The following is a 23775-nucleotide window of genomic DNA, read 5'->3' on the forward strand; positions in this document are numbered from 1 at the left end:
TGGATTTTGGCTGTGCAGAAAGCATGCGTTTACAAAGCCTTCGCACCTGTACCGCTGCCTTTATCATCTGTTATCACAACCATCTTGATGTGTTAGGCAAATGGTCCTGTACTACTGCATCTTCACCACCTGTAGGCACTTCACACTGGTACCATCAGTATCTTAGAACATCATTGATGTGCTCATTGACTTCCACTGCCTTTTCGCCGTAGAAATGCTCTGCCAGTGTAAGATCTCGTTATAAGCTTAAGGGGGTGAGGGCATAATTACCCTGTTATAGCCATCACTTCGCTATAGCCATTCTCTACTTCTGCTGCCAATTAGCAAGCCAGGGAGGGTGTACTCACTGTCACGTGAACGGATGGTGGGGTTGTCTTTACCAGCTCAGAGAGATGGACGCAGGAAAGCCGGTTGACGTGTTTAACACAACACACCTTTAATGCACACGAAAAAAAAACCCTCCAGCAAACCACTTAGTAAATCAATTGCACTCTACCAATAAACAATCAAACCTCAAATTAAATATCTCAAAATACAATGCAAATTACTACCCAAAAGTCTCTACAATCACGGCCTACACCACTACTACAAATACACTCCTTACATCAAGTTCTAGTTAACTTCTCTCGTATCAAACCTCAAATTAAATATCTCAAAATACAATGCAAATTACTACCCAAAAGTCTCTACAATCACGTCCTACACCACTACTACAAATACACTCCTTACATCAAGTTCTAGTTAACTTCTCTCGTACCACAACTCCCTAGTTGTGTCCTTTACGACTGCGTCCTTACTGGACTGGCCTACCCCGGTCGTCGGCGCTAACGTGTTGCACCCTTGCGTGGCCATGACTGGTGGTAGCCGTCCTCGTCTCTCCTCGATGCCGGCGTTCGATGTGCTCGGTCGTTTCTTGTACGGCGTGGGCTCCGCGCGTCCTGATGTTTCTTCGGCGGCTACCCCTTGGTAGCCGCTCCCGCTGGAGGTCCTTGATGCCGGCGTTCGACGCGCGCGGTCATCCCTTGGGCGGCGTGCTTCCTCGGTGGCTACCCCCTGGTAGCCGCTGCCGCTGGAGATCCCAGGTAGGCTTGGCACGAACGTAGCCCTTCGGGGCCGTCGAGACGAAGGTCGACGGAGTGTAGACGTTGGCCACTGGTGCCAGACCGAAGCCGCTGGGGCCACGAAGACACAGGTTCGTGGTGCGCCTAGGTTGCTGCAGCCGATGCGAAGTCGTCCCGCTCCCGCCGAGGCTTGGCAGGCATAGTCGTTCGCCTGGCCACGTCCCCCTGGCTCGTTCCGTGAAGCTCACGTGCTCTTGCCGCCTCCTGGTTTCTTGCCTCCCAGTTTCTGGCCTCTCCTTCTTCTCTTTGTGTGCCCCGCTTTTATCCCCTCTGGGCTCTCTCGTGGCGCACTCTCATTGGCTTCTTGCCTTTTCCATGTCCATATATGGCCATCACGCCACTGGTCTCCTGCGCGGCCTTCTCTGATTGGATGACCAGTGCGCTGCCATATTTGCCCGTGATGCCTCGGTGTTTCGGCGCTGGCGCTCGCTCATTGGTGCGCTCCTGGCACGCACTTCAAATTCCTGTTCCTTTGTTCTTTTCTTTCAATTTTTTTCTGCGGGTTTTGGTGCATCCCCTCTCTGGGGGTGCCCTGACCCATGATGCTCACCACTGAATGTTACATAGCAGCTCACCACGCAAATAAATGTATGGCACGTTGAAACAAAAAAAGAGCAAGCATTCACAACTTTACTTGTGCAAAACAGCACCTCATTGAATGCTCGGTGTAGCTGTTGTGGCTTACTTCACAGCAAAGGAGTCTGGGATCTCATCTTCAGGCGAGTGATCACTTCTGCTGCTGCAGCTGATGTCCCGATCCCATCCTGCTGTCATCGTGAGGGCCAAAAAAACAAAAAACAAACAAACAAAAAAACAAACAGGTGTGCCACATCCAGTGCTTGTGTAAATATTAGTGCAATTGGGTTTTCAAGTACTGCTTTTGTGATGCGCGTGGGATGCTGCCGCACACTATCCAAGACCAACCTAACAGGTGCGAAATTTTCCGTAAAAGCTTCTTCTGGGGGAAAAAAATGGTCGTTATGCCTATTGCAAGGAAATTGTGGCTCTACTAAAACAAGGTGCTAAATACATGGTCTCTGTGACGAGCTCACGGGTAGTTGTGGTTACTTTGTAAGTGCACACTCGCCATGGGGTGCTGTTTTGTGAGGGTTGTGTGATGTCTATTCTAATAGTGATCACGCAGCTGGCAGTGGACTAACAGATGCAATTCGGCACACGGCGATCTACTATGGTTGGACGTGTCTTCGATCATTGCGATAGCCCCGGGCCCAAAATCTTAGAGGCTGTTGAATTGTTGAAACAGGCGGTGCAGTTCCCAGGCAGTCTGCTAAAGTACCTGCATAAGATGCAGGTGCAGCAAAATCAAACTTGTTTTGCCTGCAAGAGCATTAGAACTCCACTTTGCTGGGGTGTTCCTGAGCATTCTGCTCTCTGTCACATTGGTGTGAAAGGCGGAAGTGTAATGTTAAGGTGGTTGTCAGGCTACTGTTGCCAGTTGCGGTGGTGCGGAGGAGCTATAGCATTGGGAAAACCTCTCGCCCCTTTGCAGGCTTCCCAAGAGCAGTCGTCAGCTTCCTTGACTAGGGCTCAGGGGTCGTCGCCGCGTGGCCCTGAAATGGGGTCGCCTTCAACACCGTTTCCCAACTTACAGGTGAATGTGTACTATAGCAAAAGAAAGCAAGGGATGGCTGGTACTAGTGCAGGCCTTGTTTTTGTTATTGCCAGTGGCACTGACAAACATTTGCAAGAGCACTTTTTCCAATACCTGTTGCTGTTAGTGGAAAATTTCGGCATTCACCACCTGTGCCAGGAGCCGATGGCATTCAGCTTAAGGGGGCCATGCAGACAAAATACAATTTTGTTTTATTCAAAATATTTCGTGTTTTATTGTGCCTCAAGTGCTTTTCCAGTAGCAAACGATCCCGTATTCACCGAGAAATTAATCAATTTAGGTCAAAAGTTTGATTCTCCCGCCAAATCGTGTGTTTCGGTGACGTCTGCCATGAAGTCACAAGGGCGGGTATTCGAATGAACTTCCATTGCATCATTAGGCTCTGCAGCCTTGCTTACCGTAAGTCCTCCCAGATGGCGCTTCCATACTGAGCCGCGGACCGTTGCCAGCTGTTGCTTCGTTATTGACCGTATTTGCTCCTGGCTTGTTTTTGTTATGAAAGAAAGTAATTGTTTCGTAAAACGTGAAACACGGGGTATGCTTGACAAACAGGGTCACGTAAAACAATGTCGCTTACACCAATTGGCCAGTGTTGTGTAAGACAACTCCAATGTGGCGGCCTACTGTGCAGCTAAAACAAGCATAGTGTGCCCAGTACCAACAGCAGTGTGCATCGATACTTTTGTGTTTATGTGCATATTCGTAACTTCCATTTTTTACCCCACCATTCTTGCTACTGTAAAATGAATATGCAGTACATTTAAGCGCAAATAGCTCACTTGTCAAGCTTATAAGCTCTGCCTGGTTTGCGTCTTCTTTTGCCGGCCTCCGCCAATCGCAGAGCTGGTGCATATGACACCATAGGTTCTGTTGCGGGAAATGAGCTAGTGGTCGCATGGTCATTCCCTCTTTTCCTAATTATATAGCTTATTTGAGCGAAGTGTGTGTTAAAAAATGGTGTCAGTATGATTTTAATGAGCCGGTCTTTCGAATGAACCAAACTTGTGTTTTGTCTGCATGGCCCCTTTAAAGGGACTATGAAGAGAACATACCAGGTGCAGTAGCAAAGGTGTCAGGTTTAATGCAAACTGCCATTTAATGAAGGCGCATAATTCGGAAAGACCATTAGGCCCGCCAAGGCATGGCCTGTGCAGTTAAAGGGGGCAATAACCGGTGCTCGCTGATCATCGGTGTGAACCAGCCTATGCGGATTGGCTGATGCTGACGATAAGGATGTGACGCTGTCTCTCTGTGGCTGCTTCAGCAGTGACACCAAAGTGCTGCTCGCTTTTGTCATGCCGTGCGGAGTCAGAATCGATGGGAATGTCGGGAGTCTGGGAAGCATGTTTCCTCTTTCAAACAATAGCTCAACGGGGCTCAGGATGCCCGAGAAAAAAAATGCCAAATGTCTTGCTGGGCAGTTTTGCATACATCAAGCGTTAGTGGCAGTGTTCTGCATTTTACTTGTGGTTGTGCACTTGCTTAGCTTCACGGCTGGACATTCCCTCTTGCTCAGCAAGCGAGTTGTTTCCATTTAAGGGGGCCGACGCTGCTCTTAAAACCGCTTCCTTTAATTAACTGTTAAGTAAACTCTCTGAAACTTGTCAGCCTTGCTGCTTTTTCCCCACTGATTTCAAATATGCCCTTACTTTTTGAGTCAGTCAATTAGTTACCAAGGCAATTGGAGATAATTAGTCATTTTTGGAAGAACAAAACACAAAACAGTGTTAGTCATAAAACTGTAATCTTTATATTTTTCCAATACTATGAACCCTGGTGAGTGCAATAAGAGAATCGGTTTTCTGATGCACCGCTTGGAACTAATTTTACAGCTCATTAAACCTTGGTGGCACCAGTGGCAAGGGACCATTTTGAGTGCCATTTCAAACACCAAAGTTTAATGAGCTGTGAAATTAGTTCCAAGCAGTGCATCAAAAAACCAATTCTTTTATAGCACTCACCAGGGTTCATAGTATTGAAAAATATAAGGGTTACAGTTTTACGGCTAGCACTGTTTTGTCCATTGTTCCTCCAGAAATGACTAATTATCTCCAATTATCTTTGTAACTAATTTACTGACTCAAAAAATAATGGCATATTTGAAATCAGTGGAAAAAAAGCAGCAGGACTGACAAGTTTCACAGAGTTTACTTAACAATTAAAAGAAATTGTTGTAAAAGCCATGTCCCCCCTTAATAAAACGGGCCCTGAAAGGCATTTTGAGCCCACTGAATGAACTAGCACAATCGTTAGGTTGGGTGCTCAACGTCATCTTTGCCAAGTATAACAGCTTTTTACGAGCAGCGGAAACCTCACGTGTTCGTTGCAAGGTTAGTTGCTGCGTTCCGCCCTTTCCTGCACGTTTTAGGGTTCCGCCATCTTCCCGCATGTAGGTCATCGATTCTCCCAAGTGCATCACGAAGCAGAAACCTTGCAATTAGACTGCTTTTTCTTGCACCTCTGGCGAAGAGAAGCGTCCTCTGCTCAGTGTTGATGGGTCGCGGTGGTGCCTTTGCTTATTTAACGGTGTCTGCAACATGCCTGACGCTATCATGTCTGTCCATATTTATCTTTTTATGACACGATGACGACACGACGGCGACGCCGACGTCCGAGTTGGCAGACAACTCTAGACATGACATTGATGGTGACATGAACACGTCGGCCGGTCGAAAGTCTGTGTGGTGTGACTGGCTCGCTGACCGAAGATGCCAACAATACTGATCGGCCGAGCGGTCGCCAGGTGTCGATCGAGAAGTGAAAACTGCGCCCCAACAACACTCACGCCGTAATGAATGCAGTTCTGTTCTGTTAGTTCCTACAGTGTAATAAACATGGTAGGGTCCATGAAGTAAGTTCATACAACTCAACACTAGCGCTAATGTGATCCGTATTTCGGCTTACGACGCTCCGGCCGTTCACTTCGGCGACCATTCGTTTCCTGGAGTTGCAAACTGCATGTTTGTGTATGACCAGCAACTCTTGCAGAAAATATAAGCTCAGGTAAGAGCAGGGAAGTAGTTACAGAAGGTTTATTAGGTTATAAGGAATCAATATCGAGCAAACTTTTTGGCGTAAAGTGTAAAACAAAAGCACGGTGAGCATTGTTCCCACAGGGTGAAATCGCAGTTGCAGCCGAAACAGTGCTGTTGCTGGAGGTTAGCTAAGGTGGGGGCTTCATGGAACCTTACTGCACAACTGTTATTCAAGCGGTGTTCCGTTAACCATCCAGGAATCCTTGAAACCAGGTAGCAAACGTTGACGCCGCGTAAAGGGTGGGTCTCAGTGTAGTATACAGGCCAATTCCACGCTATTGCCAGTTCTTCCAGTGGATTAAAGCCTCGCGCCTGCTCAGTCAACATCGTGGGTTGGAATTTTGGTGGGGTGTTGCTTTTTTTTCTTTCTGCCTTCTAAGTGGCATGGTTTGCGAATCGTATTCGTGAATCCAAAACAAAACATTTTGGTTGAACTGTGGAACTACCATATCAAATGTCAATGCTTCGTTTATGTCATAGGCACGATTTGTTCAGTTTTAAACTCATGCTTTGTATATATAAAAAGGCACTTGTACTTGTAGAGGGAGAAATAGTGATGTCTGTATTTTTGCGAAATTCTTTATATAGAGTAAACATAGTTTCCTTCCATCCACTTAAACAAGGTAGGCTTGGGGGGGGGGGGGGGGGCGGTGGAAAGAATATATACACACACATATATATAGGGGCTCGTTGAAATAAGACAGAAATAAGGGTTGGCAGTCAAGAAAACCTCGGAAAGCAAAGGAGAGAATGTGGTAGGTCATTGAAACAGATAAAGAATTTGGAAAAACAGAAAGAAAGTGGAGGAAAAATGCCCGCCGGGTGGGATCCGAACCCACGACCTCCAGAATACGCGTCTGGTGCGATGACCACTATGACATATTAAAAATGAAGCCATACAGGTGCAAACGACAGCACTGCAGCTTACTGCAAAATTTTCACGGTGGGAGGAAATTTTGTCTGTGTTCAAACTTTGAACCAGGAAGGACTTTTTTTTGTTCCACCGTCACATTCTTTTTTGCTTTGCAGCCGCGTGGCTGCATTTTGGGTGGGCGTCAGTATTTTTCTTTGCTGTATGTAACCGTCTCCACATTAAAGGTTAAAGGTACCACGCAGACAAAACACAAGTTTGGTTCATTAAAAAAATTGCCTCGTTAGAATCATGCTGACACCACTTTTAACGCAAACTGTACTCAAATAAGCTATATAATTAAGAAAGCAGAGAATGGCTATGCAACCCACTAGCTCAATTCCTGCACTAGAACCTACGACGTAATATGCACAGCTGTGCGATTGGCTGAGGCCGGCAGATGCAAGCGCAAGTTAGGCAGGGCTTATAAGCTTGCAGAACGAGCTATTTTTCTGTGTAATGCTTAGGTATTTTATAACAGTAAAAATGATGGGGTAAACAATGGAAGTTACGAAAGCACACGTAAACATAGAAGCACCAGTGCATACTTCCTGTTGGTGCTGCACAGCAGTGTGGTGCTTTGGGGTTGTCTCACATGACACTGGCCTAGTGGCGTAAGCGACATTGTCTTGCGTGACCCTGTTTGCTGAGCATAGCCCATGTTTCACGAAAGCATTACTACCTACCATAACAAAAACAAGCCAGGTGTAAATACGGTCAGAAACGAAGCAAAGGCAGACAGCGGTCCTACGCGGTATGGTGCGCCATCTAGGAGGAATGACAATAAAAAAAGGGTTCAGCAGTCCGCTGCAAAGTAAATGGCGCACTAACATTTGCTTGAAGCTTTGTCCTTGTTACGTCATTGCAGGCGTCACAAAATGCGCGATTTGGCAGGAGAATTAGAATTTCAGCTTAAATTCATCCACTTCTCTCAACGAATAAAGCATTGCTTGCTTTATTCATTGCTTGCTTTATTCATTAAATCTTTTGAACAAACTTGTATTTTGTCTGCATGGACCAACTCGCCCAAGCCACTACTCTGCCTCCAACTGTGCTTGTGCTTCCTTGGGAACTCTGTGCAGTGTGCTGGTCCTTCCCAAGGGACGCCCAGGCTGCCCGGGACACCATCCTGCCCGGCACATCGGGATGGGGCTGCGGAGAGCACTGGCAACGGCGGTTCCCCCCTCAGCGAGGCCGGGTGCAGTGGGTTGGCCCGCACAAAGAGGCCCGCAGATGGGGTGCTCGGGGAGGGAGGTGAAGAAGAAGTGATCCCCTTGGATGACCGTAAGGGCCAGCACGGCCTGGTGAGCAGAGGAGAGGGCCACAGGCCGGCCAGCACGGCGCCGCTGGGAGCATCGGTATGTTGCAGGGTCTTTGTCCACCCCTGACACAGTCGTTCACAACTCATATTCGAGGTGTTGCGTGGAGAACCTGCACCTTGGCTATGAGGGAACGCCACCCCGACTTGAGGAGTGTTTAGGCAATCACTCCGCATCTTGAGCACGCGGTGAAAGAGCGTCTTTGTCTGACCTGCATTGTCGACTGGAGCAGGGCTCGGTTGATCACCTGGCCCATCATCGGCTCACTGCAGCTTTTCCAACTGGTACACCTACCTTACCAAAGCGTCAAGTCGTGTATAAATACAAGCATCCAGTAGTATATGCATCTATCGTAATGGTCTTGTTAATCGAATCTGGCCATTCAGCGGTCTTACCGGACATGCTTGTTTCTGCTCTGGCAGCGACTAGCTTAAAAAAAAAAAAGTAAAGGCGGACAGTGTTTCTGCGCAGTATGGTGGCGCCATCTAGGAGGACTGACAGTAAAAGAAGTGAGTTCGCTGCAGAGTAAACGGCGCTCTAATGTTCGCCTGAAGGCCTGTCGTTGTTACGTCATTGCAGACTTCACAGAACGCACAATGTGGTGGGAGAATCCAAATTTTAACTTAGATTCATTCACTTCTCTCAATGAATAAAGCATCGCTTGCTGCCGGTCAAGTGCTGGGAGCACTATAAAGCACCAAATCTTTTGAATAAAACAAACTTGTAATTTGTCTGCATAGCCATTTTAAGTGTCCAACGGAACCTGCCCCTCTGCTAAGGACGCAGGTTCCATCCCAGCTGTGGTGGCTGCTTTTCCTGTGGAGGTGAAGAGTGAGACCTCCCCGTGTGTCGAGATTTCGGCGCACTTTAAAGATCCCCAGGTGGTCAAAACTAATCCGAAGCCCTCGATCCACTATGGTGAGCCTCACAGCCGAGGCCTAGCTTTGGCGCGTGAAACCCGACAATCCATTGTTTGCTTGAATAAATGAGCCAGCGGAAGAACACTTCACAGGGAGGATACCGTAAACACTCCTTGATGTCAAGCGTTCTTCCACTGATTGATTTATTGAAGTGATCATGAACCAAAAAGGCTCGCTTTCCACGTTAGTCAAATGATTTTGTGTAATCAGTAAAGGCCACCCACTTTTATTTTGCTGCATTTCCTTAGTGTATCATCATCTCCAGTAGGAGTTCCCCAATAACTGGAGGCCTGCATTCAGTGTGCCTCGACAGTGGTGCATCTACGTGGTAGGAACGCAGGCTAGCTGCTGCCAGCTTGAAACAAGTGCCTATCTTGTGTCTGTTCTCAGGTCAGAGGAGGCGGACTTTTGCAAGCAGCTCCCAGGCCACCGAGTCAGCCTGTGGTGTCCGGGCCGAGGGAGGCAGGTGGACAGCAACCCAGCAGCTTTGGCAGTGGCGTGAGCGCCACCACACCTTCTGGAGAAAGCTCGGCTGACAGCAGTCTGCCAATGTCAGGAAGCCCGAATCTGGCTGGCAAGCATGGTCAGAGGCCCTGGGGCACATATTATAGAGGGAGAGGTCAGCGGAGGGTCATTCCCACTGCGATTAGATGGCGTACAAGCAGAGGTCGTGGCAGCACTAACTGCCAACAAGCCCAGCCCTCAGTCTCGGAAGACGTTGAAAATGCCCTGGCTAAACACCCGTAAGTCTTTTTGTTTATTGCTGCCCACATACTGTTTTAATTGAGATGGGTGTACTAGTTGAGCTCTTGGGTAACCAGGCAGCGTTCGCAGCAGAAAGCCTATTAAAAGGACACTAAAAAGGGGCGGCCTAGATTACTACGCCAATAATCTAAGTACACCCCTCTCACAGCAACTAGCAGTTGTTTAATAAGGCAGAAAATTCCAGAAGCGTAAACGCAGGCGACCACGCCCTGTACACTTCTGGGTGCTACGGTTGGAGATGTCACAAAAGTTGTGAACGGCAAGAACCCATTGGAGAAGCATCTATAAATGCTTTCCTCAAATAAACAGTTCTTCGATGGTTGAGCACGTGAAATAAATGCAAATCAACACTTTTATGTGAGCTTATCTTATTTAAAAAATACGGACTACAGCTTTTATAGGTTGTACTCACTGGCGAGGCACGCATGCCGGCAACCATGCGAGTTCACCGTCACTGGTTACGTCGGGCTCCGCGGGGTGGTGGTACTTATCTGTGCTAAGCACATGATGTGTGTTGGACGTTTCAAACTCTACCCCACCCAACGCAAAGTAACGCCTCGAGTCCGATGTGAGTGCAATTAATAATCTCTGTTGACACCACTGTTTGAGAATCAGGTTGAAATGGAGGGCAGTATGCCGAGCCTACGCCAGACACGTGTGTGAAAACCGCCCTCGGTGTCTACTGCCGCCCGAGAAAGGAAACGCAAAACCAGGCATCCATGAAAGCAAACATCTCGTCGTTTCAAGTTCACAAAAAGCGCAGATGCCCAGCACGCGCTATGTGCGGTTTGTACATCAGTCCTTCGGGTTCTTCGTCCTCCTTGCTACGTGGCTCATCCGAACCACGTGACATTTGTTGCGAGAGGTTCAAACACGATTGACAGCAGCATGCTGGGCGGTGGCGATGTGCTGCGAGGTAACGGCAGCGTAGCACGTGCCGACGTGCATTCGCCGATCACGCGATCACTTCCTGAGACATGGTGCTATGCGCCTTGGTCGAGAGGACTGCAGTTCACGTTGCGCACAAATTTCACATTAGGGAGTATCGTAATCGTCAGGCATTTTTTACTCATGAACTCCCTGGAAGCCACCAGGGGGAGGGGTAGTCTGGAAGGGCACAAGAAATTGTCCATCCGTTTTGTTTGGCTCGCATTGTATGCCACCATTGTTTCGTGCATCGTCTACCTCGTCGGTCCCTTCTTGGGTCCTGTCCGCCCTGGCAACCAATCGGGAATACTGTTCTCGCTACTGTAACAGGGGGAAAGCGCGAAGACGGAGCTGAATGTGATTACCCAGGCACCAAGATAGATAGCCACATGTCCACTTGTGATGACTGAAGCACAGAGCTCTCAGCTGCCACATCCCAAGGTTATAGATACTTTGCCTGTTGCTTACGCTGTGAACGGGAAGTCACGATGCCTTTTATTTATGTGCTTGTTATGATTGAGGCTTGGGCAAGTTGGTTTATAGTTAGCAAAGAGGGGAACAGCGCAAAACAGATGATACACTAGCTGAAGCAAAAAGGACTACCACAAATGCTTGTGGTTGTCCTTTTTTCCTGTAGTAGTCCTTTTTCCTCGTCTTGTGCACTGTCCGTTTTGCGCTGTATCCCTCTTTGTTTATCTATGAGCTTCTACTTGGTCAAAGTAACGCCACTGCAGTGCCAAACAAAAGATTTCTCTGTCATAGGAATCGGTAAAACACGAATGTGAAATGTGCAGCGAAATCTGCAGCTGAGCATGATTTGCGGGTCATTGGCTGTCTTGTGGGTGTGCTTGGCGAGCGACGTCCTGCTGGCGGGTCGCTTCGGCAAAGGTGTACTGGCGTCATTTCTGCGACGGATATGACGTCAGTGAAATCTTGGGGCATCACGGCATAAAACACTTTCGTGTTAAAACAAAACCCGAAAACGAACAACCCTAGGTATACCGTACTTAGTACTAAAGGTTCTTCCCCTCAAGAAGACCCTGTGTGCAGGGGTGCACCCTTTACAGGCCGCTTGCTTCGCTGTACTGGTGCCACTTCCGTGACGGATATGACGTCACCGAAATGTTGGTGTCTCTGGGAATAAAACACTTTTGTGTTAAGGAGGACTACCACAAACGCTTGTGGTTGTTCTTTTTTCTTTGTGCTGTACCCCTCTTCGTTTATCTATGAGCTTCTACTTGGTCAAAGTAATGCCACAGCAGTGCCAAACAAAAGCAAAAAAAAAACAGTCTTAGATTAGTTGTTCCCAATAACTGCATGCATTAAGATTGTGGCTTGCAAGAGCTGTCTTCTTTATTGCTGTCTGGCTCTACTTCCAGTTGTCATCGTGAGCATGCCAGCTTGTGCCAACCGGTTGGCAGCGTCCCCAATGTCCACCCACTGCTTAGCAGCCGGCGTGTTTGCCCAATGAAGAAACACAATTTTGGGATACCGTGCTACAGCGATGGAACACAAGCAGCGGAAGGAGGGGTGAGATACGAGCCAGAATCGACAACGTCGGCTACAAAAGATTGGATGCTGAAAAAAAAGGGTGTCCTTGTGGCCATCTCCTCTGCCTTGCAGGATAACGTGGTGCTGATCCCCAGTGAGCCCGCAACCAGTGGGCTTGAAGTTTCCAAGCAGCCATGGAGCAAAAAGCGCAAGCGCCTTGTGTGGTATCTGCGCTACCCGCAGTCTCTGCCAAGGCTGCAGGCTTGCCTGAGCAATTGGATGGCGGCCATGCGGCGATGCGAGCTGGTGCGTGTCTCTTGGTTGAGTTTGTTGGTGGGCGTAATTTCCATGGTCGGGACGACCGGGGGGAAGGAAATGATAGCACAGCTGTGGTGGTGTCGTCTTGTTTGTCCTGAAATGCCTCCTTTAGGGGGGGACATGGCTCCTAAATTAACTCCCTTTAATTTTTAAGTAAACGTTGGGAAACTTGTCAGCCTTGCTGCTTTCTCTCCCCTTATTTCAAATATGCCATTATTTTTTGAGTAAGTCAGTTAGTTCCCAAGGTAATTAGAGATAATTAGCCATTTCTGGAGGAATAATAGACAAAACTGTGTTGGTCATAAAACTGTAATCTTTACGTTTTCCAATACTATGAACCCTGGTGAATGCAATAAGACAAGCGGTTTCTTGACGCATCGCTTGGAACTAATTTTACAGCTCATTAAACTCCACGCGCACTCAAAACACAAAAGAAATGCCGAAACTGCGCGTACAGGTTCAGGCATAGTTGGTACACAGAGCCAACAATGGTGGATCGTCGCAGGAAATGCGAGAAATAAGCCACGAAGTTGGCCAGCAACGAAGTTGACCAGCAACCAGGACAGCCATGGCCTCAATGACTTCGTTTAGGCCATGCCAGGGGTGCCTAATGAGGAAAATTGAAGAGAGCGTGGTTGGTTTTTCCGCGTCTCATAGGGATTTGCACGCTCACCGCTTCACATGCACGTGTAATATTTGGCTCAGGTATTCCTGGCAGTGTAATCTAAACGTTGCGCAAGTTTACTTGCACTGCTTGAAGAGTGTTGCAGGGTTTCTTTAAAAATTGCGGAGATGGTCAACTTGGACAGATCGTACTGCTTAACCAGTTTTTTTCTCCCTGCATAAGATCGTCTACAAGCCCAAAGAAAACAACTGATGGCTCCTCAGTGGCACTTGGCATGTTCCAGCTTCATGGCATGCATTTCACGTTGCTTCATGTTTTTTTTTTGTTTATTTTTTCACCTTTGTCTCGGCCGAACTGGACAGGAAAGTGTGAGCAAGCATAAATTGGGTCTGCCGAAATTTATGCCTAGCAAATTTTGTGGCCCTACAAAATCCATTCGGCCGATTTTTCCATTTTCAGACAGGCTAATTGGGAGAAACACGTGCCTCACAGGTGTTGTCACAGTGGCAACGCCAACTTTCTGCAAGTTCGCCATCGTCTCCCCTATTTTATCCCCTATGTCACTCCACCCATCTTCCATGGTGTGATCCCCCCATCCTCCTGTCCTGCAGACAAACTTGGGGGGGGGGGGGGGGGGCAACGTGGAACCCACCCCGACAACGTCCTTTTTTGTTTTGCTTTTTTCTCTCCAGTTTTCTTTTTCTGGCTGCAATCAGTTTTGTTGGGAAAGGATGATCCCCACGCAGTGCATTTACACTTCACGTTCGTGGAAAGTGGCGACCGCGTACGCCAGGCGCAGTCGGGCGATAGTCGTTCGTTTGCTGTACTCAAGTTTTACTCTCACGCCAGTTCATTATATCTGGAACCAAATGCCATTGCCTCAACGCATGCTGTGACGGCGATGCTGCGTTCGTTCATTGTAACCGAGCATTCGTTATAACTGCAGGCATTATAAGTTGGCTTGACTGTACTTATAATACGGCTGTAGTACTTTGCAAGTACAGTAATACCTCGTTAACTCAAAGTAGTAAAAACCGGGAAGTATTTCGAGATAAGCGGATTTTCGAGGTAAGCAAAGTGGAGCGAATTGCCATGAAATATCGAGTTCTTTGCAAAAATGGCGCTACTACTTACCAGCTCTTCAACAGCAGCTTCCAATCTTGCTTTTCGTAAAGGTTTGAAAGAGAAAAAAAAACATACAAGAGACATTCACCGGCAGGGTTGCTTGACAAAGTTGATATGCCTCTAGGCTCAGACTTCACATTCAGGGAAAAGCTTCGGCTTTGTGGTAGGCGCGGCTAAACAAGAAAAAATCGAGGGCCTTAGGCGCGGCATAATCGCGGGAATCTTGTGAACCGGTTCGAGGCGGCGAAATTTTCGTCCCACTCTGAGTCAAGATTTCAAGATATCGACAGTTTAACACAAAAAATCTTCGAAATAAAGGGCAACAAGGACATGGAACGTATAGGAAGTGGTTCAGTGCTGTGGAAAGTTTCGACTTAGCTGATTTTTCAAGATATGCGAGTTCGAGTTAACGAGGTATTACTGCACATTCTTTGGTACTTGCGGACTGCAAATACAATTAATACGGAAAACTGATTTTTTTTGTTGTTGTTTCAAATTTTCAGTTCTCAAGAGTATATTAAAGGGGTCCTGAAATACCTTTCGCCGATGCGTGGATGTACATGTAACCAAATAAAGCAATGTATTAGCAATCTCCTCCCGCAAGAATTTTGTTGAAGCGATGAGTATTAGCTGAGAAATCGGAAATCAAAAACCGCGCATTATCGTCGCGCCGCGTTTCCTCCTCCTTTCAACTTACTCTCCGCTGTTGACGGCGAGCGAGCCTTCCCTCCCATGATGCTGCGCTCCCCGGCGGTGACGTACTTCCGCTATTGCGCTGCTCACACAGCCGTCTGCTACGGGCAAGCTTTCTTGACACCATGAATCTCGCACTCCGCTCAAGGCTGGAAAAGCGAACGAAAAATCTGGCCCCATGTGTGCGGCGGCCTGGCCTTGCCCTTTCGCGGTGTACGTTGCTGCAGAACTTTGCTATTGGCGGCACGCGACTTATTATCGGCGGCGAACGCGCAGCCGCACGGGGAGGATCCTGCGCTCGCTCCCTTGGATGCACAGCGCACTGTTTATCCAAAAAGCACCGTATCAGATGTGGCCCCGCTGGTGCCGGGTCTTATTTTATGGCGGTGGTAATTCCTGCCGGCGGCATGTGAAAAAGACATTTTAAACCGATACAGAACCCATGCACAAAACGCCAGTTCAGCTTGGGGCGACGCGTGGTGGAGAGCGGCAACGTTGGCAAAACATGCTCCACCGCGGCTCTGAGCTTTCTAGCGCTGAAGCGAGCACCATTTCTTTGACAATATCAAACATCGGTTGCCCTGGCAACAAAGCACAAACCGCTTTAGAAGTCAGTTACGGTTGCGTGATCCCGGTTCAGCTTGGGGCCCCACCTCGCGGCATATGGGCACTGCAGGCATACTACTCACTCCTATTTGGAAGTGCGAGATGCGTTTGGCATTACAGGAGGCGATGGTGTGTGTTGTGGACGCCTTTGTTTCGCGATGAAATGCGACGTTGTGCTTCTGCGGGTGGATAGTGCTTCCCATGTCTGGATTATCTTTCTCAAGCGGCGTACGACTCAACCTCGCATGGGGTATGTGCAGTGTGCGTGGCTAAAAGCCATCTCGGCTTGTGCACCAGAGTTAAAGGGACCCTGCAACACTTGCCATCGACTACTAGTAATGTATTTTGGGATAAAGTCTATTGCCCCAGAAATCTCCTCCCGCAAGAATTATGAAAATCCGTTCACAATTAACGAAACTACGCGCGATGAGAAATCGCGCATAATCGTTCCCTCTCAACTCGACCGCGGGCTACGCGACGAAAGCTGTGCGCTCTCTCCCGGAGAGGGGGGCGGCTCGCGGCGTTCTCTTCGGCGGCCTTCGATATATCACATGCCGGGTAGTTTTCTCCTTTTCTCCGCAACGCGGAGGGGCCTATTTCCGGTCTGGTGCCACAAAAAAGCAGGCATGGGTGCCTGCTCGCAAGTGCGCGCTCAGGCTGGTAGGGCGTTTTTGAAGCAATAAATGTTTGTAGACGAGTGGTCCCGTTGAAAGGGAAGTATTGAGCACATCACTCAAACTCCGCGTGCACTCAAAACACAAAAGAAACGGCAAAACTGCGCTTACAGGTTCAGGCATAGAAGAGGTTCGTACACAGCGATGACGACGACGGAAATGGGAGAATCTAGCCGCGAAGTTGACCAATGGCAGCCGATCGGGCAGCCATGGCCTATGTGACGTCCCTTAGGCCATGCCAGGGGTTGCATAATGAGGACAACTGAAGAGAGAGCGGTTGGTTTTTCCGCGTCTTTCGCATCGATTTGCGCGCTGACCGCTTCACGTGTACGTGTAATATTTGGCTCAGCTATTCCTGGCAGTGTAATCTAAACGTCGCGCAGGTTTACTTGCACTGCTCAAAGAGTGTTGCAGGGTCCCTTTAAGTGACTTGCTGTTCGTCCCCGCAAACCGCGCGCGAGGTAAGTGCCGAATTTGCGAGGGGCAGGAGGAGGCAACCCATCGTCTGTCAATCGCGGTTCGGACGGTTCGGACTTGCAACGCATGTTGTGATGTTGTGTTCGTTTGAAACGCATCTCTGGATTGTTTGGAAGTTGAATAAAATGTATGCGTCAAACCCGGGCATTCGGCTCAGGGCGTTATCTGCGATTGCAAGAAAGAAGTGCCACGGGGCTTCAACGCTTTCTTTATGGAGCGTACTCAAGTAAGAGAATATTCATGTCGTGTTATAGCCCTGTTGCATTCATACAAACGGTTAAGCGTTTGTTTACACTTGTTTCGTTTGTTGTAAAATGTCCAAGCACTCCGGCACTCCGCTGGCAGATCAGCCGGCGAGCCGACGCTGAGCAGACGACTCATTTCTTTGCCGGAAGTGCGTAAAAAAGCCGCCCAATAGCAGGATGTCTAGCTCATGACGAACATCTGGGAATCGATGATGTAGACATGTGAAGATGGCGGCGTCCAAAAACACGAAGGAAAGGGTGAGAAAAAATCGACAAACTTTGCAACAAAAGTGTGAGCTTTCCGCTGCGCATAAAAGAGTAATACTTGGCACAGATGATGTTGACGACCCAATCTAACGATTGCACTAGTCAATTTAGTGTGCTCAAAACGCCTTTCAGGGCCCCTTTAAGGAAAACAAAGGAAGGAATGGTGACTCGTCGGTTTTCTTGCACACTTGACTGGTGATGCTGTAGAGCTAATTGGGCAGTGGGCCACCTCCGAATGGCCCTCTTAATGGCTCAACAAGTGCGAAGGCGCGTATGTAGCAGCAGCAGCTAGACAAGGGAAAAAAGTTGCCCAGAATCGTGATGCGGCAAGCTTGATTTCTGAAACACCCCACCCCCCTCCCACATGTGCTCTCAACTTGCGTGCAGTGTACCGAGGAACTGGACAATCTGAACCTCTGCTCAATCCAGACCGGCCATCAGACCAACCAGGAGGTCCAAAGCAGTGCTCCAAGCGTTGACGTCGATGCTCTAGTAGAGGCAATTGAGACTGGTGTGTTTCCTGTTTATATGTACTTCTGTCTGTGGCATGCAGTCTGCTGCCCCATCAATGGTGCTCCACTGGCTGCTGCGACCACAAGCTTCAGCCCACGGGTAGAGGCAGTTCAACTGACTGAAGGGGAAAGTTTAGGAGCAGGGACTGCTGCAACTGGTTCAGCATCGAGCCCAAATGGAGGGGCGCAGTGGGAAGCTCATGTCTCCTCTAGGCCCAATTCTGGGACAACGAATGTTTCTGATGAAATGGCAGTGACATCCACAACGGCAAGTTCGGCTTCTGCAGCAGGTCTGCTTTTGGCGGTAAGTTCTTATGATTGCTTGTATGTGGAATGCTTGGGAGCACTGGAATTGCAACGCGCTAGCGGGCATGTCAGGTGGTGTTCTTTTGTATTTCGCGGGCATCATCAGTAAGCTGAAAAACACTAATACTTAACAGATAGAAAGACAGAAACTGTTTATTCGGACGTTTTGCAAACCGCTCTGCAACTGTTTAACTGTTTTTTTTCCCCAGCTTCGTCGCTTCAGAAGCTTGGTAATTAATCTCGACTAATTATTGCAGTGTGTTGGGTCTTATTAGGCGAAATACAAAAATAGTGTCACACACTACATACAAAAGGGAGTAACGCATTTCGTTGTGTCGTCTTAGAGTGCATTGGCGTATTTTTAAACTCTGGATAGAGTTAACTGAAACGCCCTGTATCTACTAGAGGAACAGCTATCGCTCGAGTGCCTGCAACATGGCTTCTTTTTCTCCTGTTGACAAAGCCAACAGTGGTGGCATTTTTTTTTCATGTTCATCTTGCATGAAGCATTTGACTAATCTCTAATGAATAAATCATTTAAGAGCTATGCCTTTACATTAATAAAACACTTTGGAAGGTCTTTTAATGAAAGCATTGGCTTTTGTGGCCACAGGCAACTTTTCAGCCTGTTAGTGAACCATGCCAAGTAGAAACTGAATGCTTCTTGGGGTACATGACGGCATGCTTGTTGAAGCGGAGCTCGCATAGACACTAGCAGAAGATTTCCCGGTAGCACACATTAGCGTCGCTAAATAAAAAGTAGCTTTTTTTAGTGGCTTTAGTATACATCAGTATGAAATTCGTTTGATGGGGTCGATGGCAGTATGGCTAGCTGCGTTGCCTAGAGCTCATTTTTTGTAATGCAAAAGCGGTTCTTGGTAGGTTTTTTGACAATGCTGTCGGTTCTTGGCAGGAGCTTCGGCAGTGCTGTCATGCTGGCGTGCAGGTGAAGCAAAAACGCCATGCAACAGGGGCAGCCGTTTGTCCGAGCCCGTGCTCTAGCAGAAGGGAGATTGTTGGGACAGGGGATGTTGTTGGGGCCTCGTCGCCCCGTCCTCCAAGCGGGCCCACTCACGTGGCCATTGTGCCATGCCGTCCTCCACGCAGGCAAGTGGCGGAAACAACCTCGTGCAAGACTCGCGGGGAGAAGACCTGCCTGCCCCACCTCCCTCGAAGAGGCCTGTCGAGGAAGCCATCACACTAAAGCGACTAAAGCGACAGGAGGCGCGAAGGCTTAAAATCCAGAAGAGGCGTCGACAGCGCATTGCCGAGGGAATGGCGACTGCGGGAGCCTCCAGCCCTGCACGTGCGGAGGACCCCAGCGGGCCACTTCCTTCACTTGAGGCTCCAGGACCCTCGGGGGGACCTCGAGAGGTGCGTGCTCGGCGACTGTGGCGATGTGGCCGCCCCCGCGCCACTCTTGGCAGCCGGCAAGTTTTCCCGGCTGCACGCCTTTCCCATTGGTGCTCAGAAAGATTTGCGTCAGTGTAGCACGACATTTACTGTTATCGCAAGGAGACTCATCTCGCTCTTCACGCACCTGGTGAAGCGGCTTGCTGCAAGAGGGTGTTTGTGGCTAGCGAGGCATACTTGTTGCTGCGGTTGTGACAAGGTTTCACTTCTCCTTTATTTGGTCATGCATAGGAGCATGCAAAGTTTGTGTGGCTCAGTTCTGTAGTGCGAACCGAAGGGCCACATACGTAGCATGCTCCACCGAAACAGTTTTGCCTAAAAACATTTTCAAGCAAAAGGTCGCCCTCTTACAGCAGCAGGTAGGCTGCTTGGCGGCTGCCAAGACGCTTGCTATGAGGCAGGTGTTCTAGCAGTTTTTTTTTTTTTCATTTCAATTTTCACGTGGCGGGCCCACTGCCAGGGTTTTTCAGGCACTTTTGATAATAAATTAGGCTCATAACACAGTCATTTTTCAGCACATTTCATCACGCTGGTCACCATCTCCGCGGACAGAGATTTTTTTTTCTTTAAAGGGGCCATGAAGACCGAACACAAGTTTGGTTCGTTCAAAAGATTGACTCATTAGAATCATGCTGACAGCACTTTTAACGTATAAACTTTGCTCAAATAAGCTCTATAATTAGGAAAAAAGGGAATGGCCATGCGACCCATTAGCTCATTTCCCGCAACAGAACCTATGATGTCATACCAGCCAGCTTTGCAATTGGTGGAGGCCGACAAAAGAAAACGCAAATTAGACAGGGCTTATAAGCTTGCCGAACAAGCTATTTGCACTAAAATTTAGGGCACATTCTTTTTAAAGCAGTAAGAATGGTGGGACAAGCAGTAAGCACACGTAAACATAGAAGTACCGATGCGTACTGCTGTTGGTACTGTGTGCACTATGCTTGGTTTAGCTGCTTGGTTTAGCTTGGTTTAGACTGCGGGGCTTTGGGGTTGTCTCAGACGACACTTGCCAATTGGCACAAGCAACGGTGTCTTACGTGACCATATTTGTCGAGCGAGCGCTACGTTTCACGAAATGATTATTTTCTCCCTGAACAAAAACGAGTCAGGTTTAAATACGGTCAAAAACAAACCAAAGGCAGAAAACGGCGTGCCGTGGAATGGTGGCGCCATCTAGGTTCACTAACAGTAAACAAGGCCTCGCAATTGGCTGCAGAGTGGTCGGTTGCTGTGATGTCATTGCAGACCACGAAAACGCGCGGTTTAGCGTCAAAATCAAAGTTTTAACCTAAATTGAATTATTTCTCAGTGAATAAAAGATCGTTTGCATTCGGACAAGCGCTGGGGGCATTTAAAACACGAAATCTTTCGAATAAAACAAACTTGTATTTTGTCTTCATGGCTCCTTTTAATTAATAAAAAAAAGGCAGTGCTTTTTCCCGTGCACAAATCTAGCTTTGTTAATCTTCAGCTGGGCTTTTAAAAATCGTGAATGGAGTAAATGGCACGTAGGTTCACTACAAATAATGAGGTGGAAATTGTGCGCTGCGTGACAATTCCTGCTGCTTCACGGGGAAATCAGAAAGCCATTGTACAGTGGGCGTCCCATGTGCAACTCAAGAACTTGCAAAGCCTTTCAAAACTTTGTTGTGCGATAGACGTTGCACGGTATGGGGCCCTCATCCTTCATCGGACAGTTGAATCGTGTTGTTTTGAGCACACTTAAATCATTCTTCTGGTTCCATCTGCACTGTGCATAAATATTTAATAAGCTTCCTTTAATTTAAACTCCATTTAATACAAACAAATTTTTGGTCCTCCTCTGGTTAAAGTTTGCAAGGTTGGACTGTCCTAGAATGGGCATCAGCAAGGAACCATATCAAAAGGCCCAGAAAATCGCCTAGCTTTCACCAAGTGTTCTGGTCTTTTCTGGATAACACAAACTGTTTCTCAAGCTTTGCTGGCTGTTGTTTTTTTAATGTTTTTCTTTGAAGGGACACTAGAGGTTGAATAACGTGTTTTTTAAGGGGGGACACTAATCTTGAGGATATTTTTGTTATTTTTTAACCTCGGTGCTTGAGATTTCCACATGAAATGTATTTTAGCATCCTGAGCATAAATATGCAGTCAGTTTTCATCAATGGGGTGTAAAATCAGAGTTGTACAACATGTTATGCCGCTCCATTTCGGACAGTTTTTTTCATTATCTACCTATGAAATACTCAAATGCTTTTTATCCCTTTGTGCTCTAGAAGGACCAGGGAGTGCAACTATACCACAGAAGTAATTTTAGCATTGTTTCTGGAAACACTGTAAACTTATTAATGTCAGGTCATCATTTTCCAATGTTTTTGAAAAATGCACGGCATAAAATCTTGTGTTAGAAAAATGAAATTCCATTTTTTTGTTATTTTACTGCACTGCTCAGTTCATAACCTTTCAAAACCCGCCGCGGTGGCTCAGTGGCTAAGGCGTTGCGCTGCTGAGCACGAGGTCGCGGGTTCGATTCCCGGCTGCGGCGGCCGCTTTTCTGATGAAGGCGAAAAGCAAAAATGTCCATGTGTACGAGATTTCGGCGCACGTTAAAGATCCCCAGGTGGTCAAAATTAATCCGGAGCCCTCCACTACGGCGCCCCTCATCGCCTGCGTTGCGTCGGCACGTTAAACCTTACAATCAATCAATAACCTTTCAAATGCAGCAAGAATGATGCAAATCTGGCCAGTACATCCCAAGATATTGCACCCGACAGTTGACCGCATGGGGAAAAAAAAATTGGTTCTGAGAAAACAAGGCACGAAGTTTGGAAACATACCGGTAGGCAAGAATGGTCATTTAGGTGATTTCAAATCAAGGAAGCTTAGTAAATCCTTAAGGTACAGCTATAAAATTTTGCAGGTACATTCTTTGTGACCTGTAGACTGCAAATAAAAATAATTCAGGAAATTAATTTTTTGGCAAATTTTCGGTCCTGAAGACCAGTGTCCCCCCTTAACTGAAAGATCATACTTTTACTAGCCCTCTCGGCTATTTTTTGACGATCAGCCATTCCTTGTTTGCTTGTAAGCTAACGTATGGGATAACAGAGGACCCCCTTCTAGCTCCGCTAAAGAAACCATGACCAGCCGTACTCTAGCTACAGCAGAATCCGAAGACTCGCACACGGGTTTGGGTACCCAAGCACGGTGGACAGACTCCGGCAATGGAATTTCAGGCTTTATTGCCTGGCAGATACAGTGTACATACCAGACAACGCGACTGACGATCACGGGGAGTAGTGCTCCTTTCCGTCGCTCAAGCCACCGGGACTCGGGCTCCGATATCAGCCAGCGCGCAGCTGTGGGAAGAGGGGCTTCCCAACAGTCGACTGGTCAGAATGGAATGTCGGAGTAGAGTGCCCGTTTAGCCGGTTGGATTATCAGTCATCATGGCCTTGAGAGTAGCCACTCCTGAACCGACCAACACAGACTGAATCACCCTTGTTGATGTGGAGGCACAGGTCGGCGATCAGGGTTAAGATCGCGGTTGTAATTAAGGTGTGGTGGTCATTGTGCGTACCTTCCCTCATTGTTACGGGAATCAACAGTGGGCAGAAGCATGACAGAGCTCCTTTTGGAAGACAGGTGAGTGCGTTATAGAGTGGAATGACAGCTGACCGCAGTCCCTCCTGAGCACTGGGATCATGATCCTCTTGTCAAAGGGGACGTGGGCCTAGAAACTAAAAAGTCTGCTCTGCTTTGAAATGGGTGGGAACTTCGGCAGTGATGTCATGCTGGCGTGCAGGTAAAGCAAAAACGCCATGCAACAGGGGCAGCCGTTTGTCCGAGCCCGTGCTCTAGCAGAAGGGAGATTGTTGGGACAGGGGATGTTGTTGGGGCCTCGTCGCCCCGTCCTCCAAGCGGGCCCACTCACGTGGCCATTGTGCCATGCCGTCCTCCACGCAGGCAAGTGGCGGAAACAACCTCGTGCAAGACTCGCGGGGAGAAGACCTGCCTGCCCCACCTCCCTCGAAGAGGCCTGTCGAGGAAGCCATCGCACTAAAGCGACTAAAGCGACAGGAGGCGCGAAGGCTTAAAATCCGGAAGAGGCGTCGACAGCGCATTGCCGAGGGAATGGCGACTGCGGGAGCCTCCAGCCCTGCACGTGCGGAGAACCCCAGCGGGCCGCTTCCTTCACTTGAGGCTCAAGGACCCTCGGGGGGACCTCCAGAGGTGCGTGCTCGGCGATTGTGGCGATGTGGCCGCCCCCGCGCCACTCTTGGCAGCCGGCAAGTTTTCCCGGCTGCACGCCTCTCCCATTGGTGCTCAGAAAGATCTCGTCTTTGTGGCCCCATTAACAAGCAAGCACTGCTGCTTTGGGGGATGTATTTGTATTCACAGCAGTCGTAAT

The 23775-nt window shown here is 48.3% G+C and overlaps 1 protein-coding gene across 5 annotated transcripts in view; it reads left to right on the forward strand.

Moving 5' to 3' along the window:
* The window catches only part of LOC144137608 (uncharacterized), a 119186-nt gene that overhangs the window by 18576 nt on the left and 76835 nt on the right, over positions 1-23775 (forward strand). For 4 of the 5 annotated variants that reach the window (XM_077669540.1, XM_077669544.1, XM_077669543.1 and 1 more), the window contains exons 4-11: positions 2632-2733; positions 7782-8057; positions 9329-9681; positions 12010-12160; positions 12254-12427; positions 17539-17967; positions 19077-19343; positions 23331-23597. In XM_077669540.1, the coding sequence (XP_077525666.1) occupies positions 2632-2733; positions 7782-8057; positions 9329-9681; positions 12010-12160; positions 12254-12427; positions 17539-17967; positions 19077-19343; positions 23331-23597 (2019 nt within the window). The remainder of the gene's footprint in view (positions 1-2631; positions 2734-7781; positions 8058-9328; positions 9682-12009; positions 12161-12253; positions 12428-17538; positions 17968-19076; positions 19344-23330; positions 23598-23775) is intronic. The other variant, XM_077669545.1, reaches the window with a different exon arrangement.

The sequence above is a fragment of the Haemaphysalis longicornis genome, unplaced genomic scaffold (assembly GCF_048455015.1).
Source record: "Haemaphysalis longicornis isolate Haplotype H1 unplaced genomic scaffold, Haemaphysalis longicornis Haplotype H1 scaffold_417, whole genome shotgun sequence".
Lineage (NCBI taxonomy): Eukaryota > Metazoa > Arthropoda > Arachnida > Ixodida > Ixodidae > Haemaphysalis > Haemaphysalis longicornis.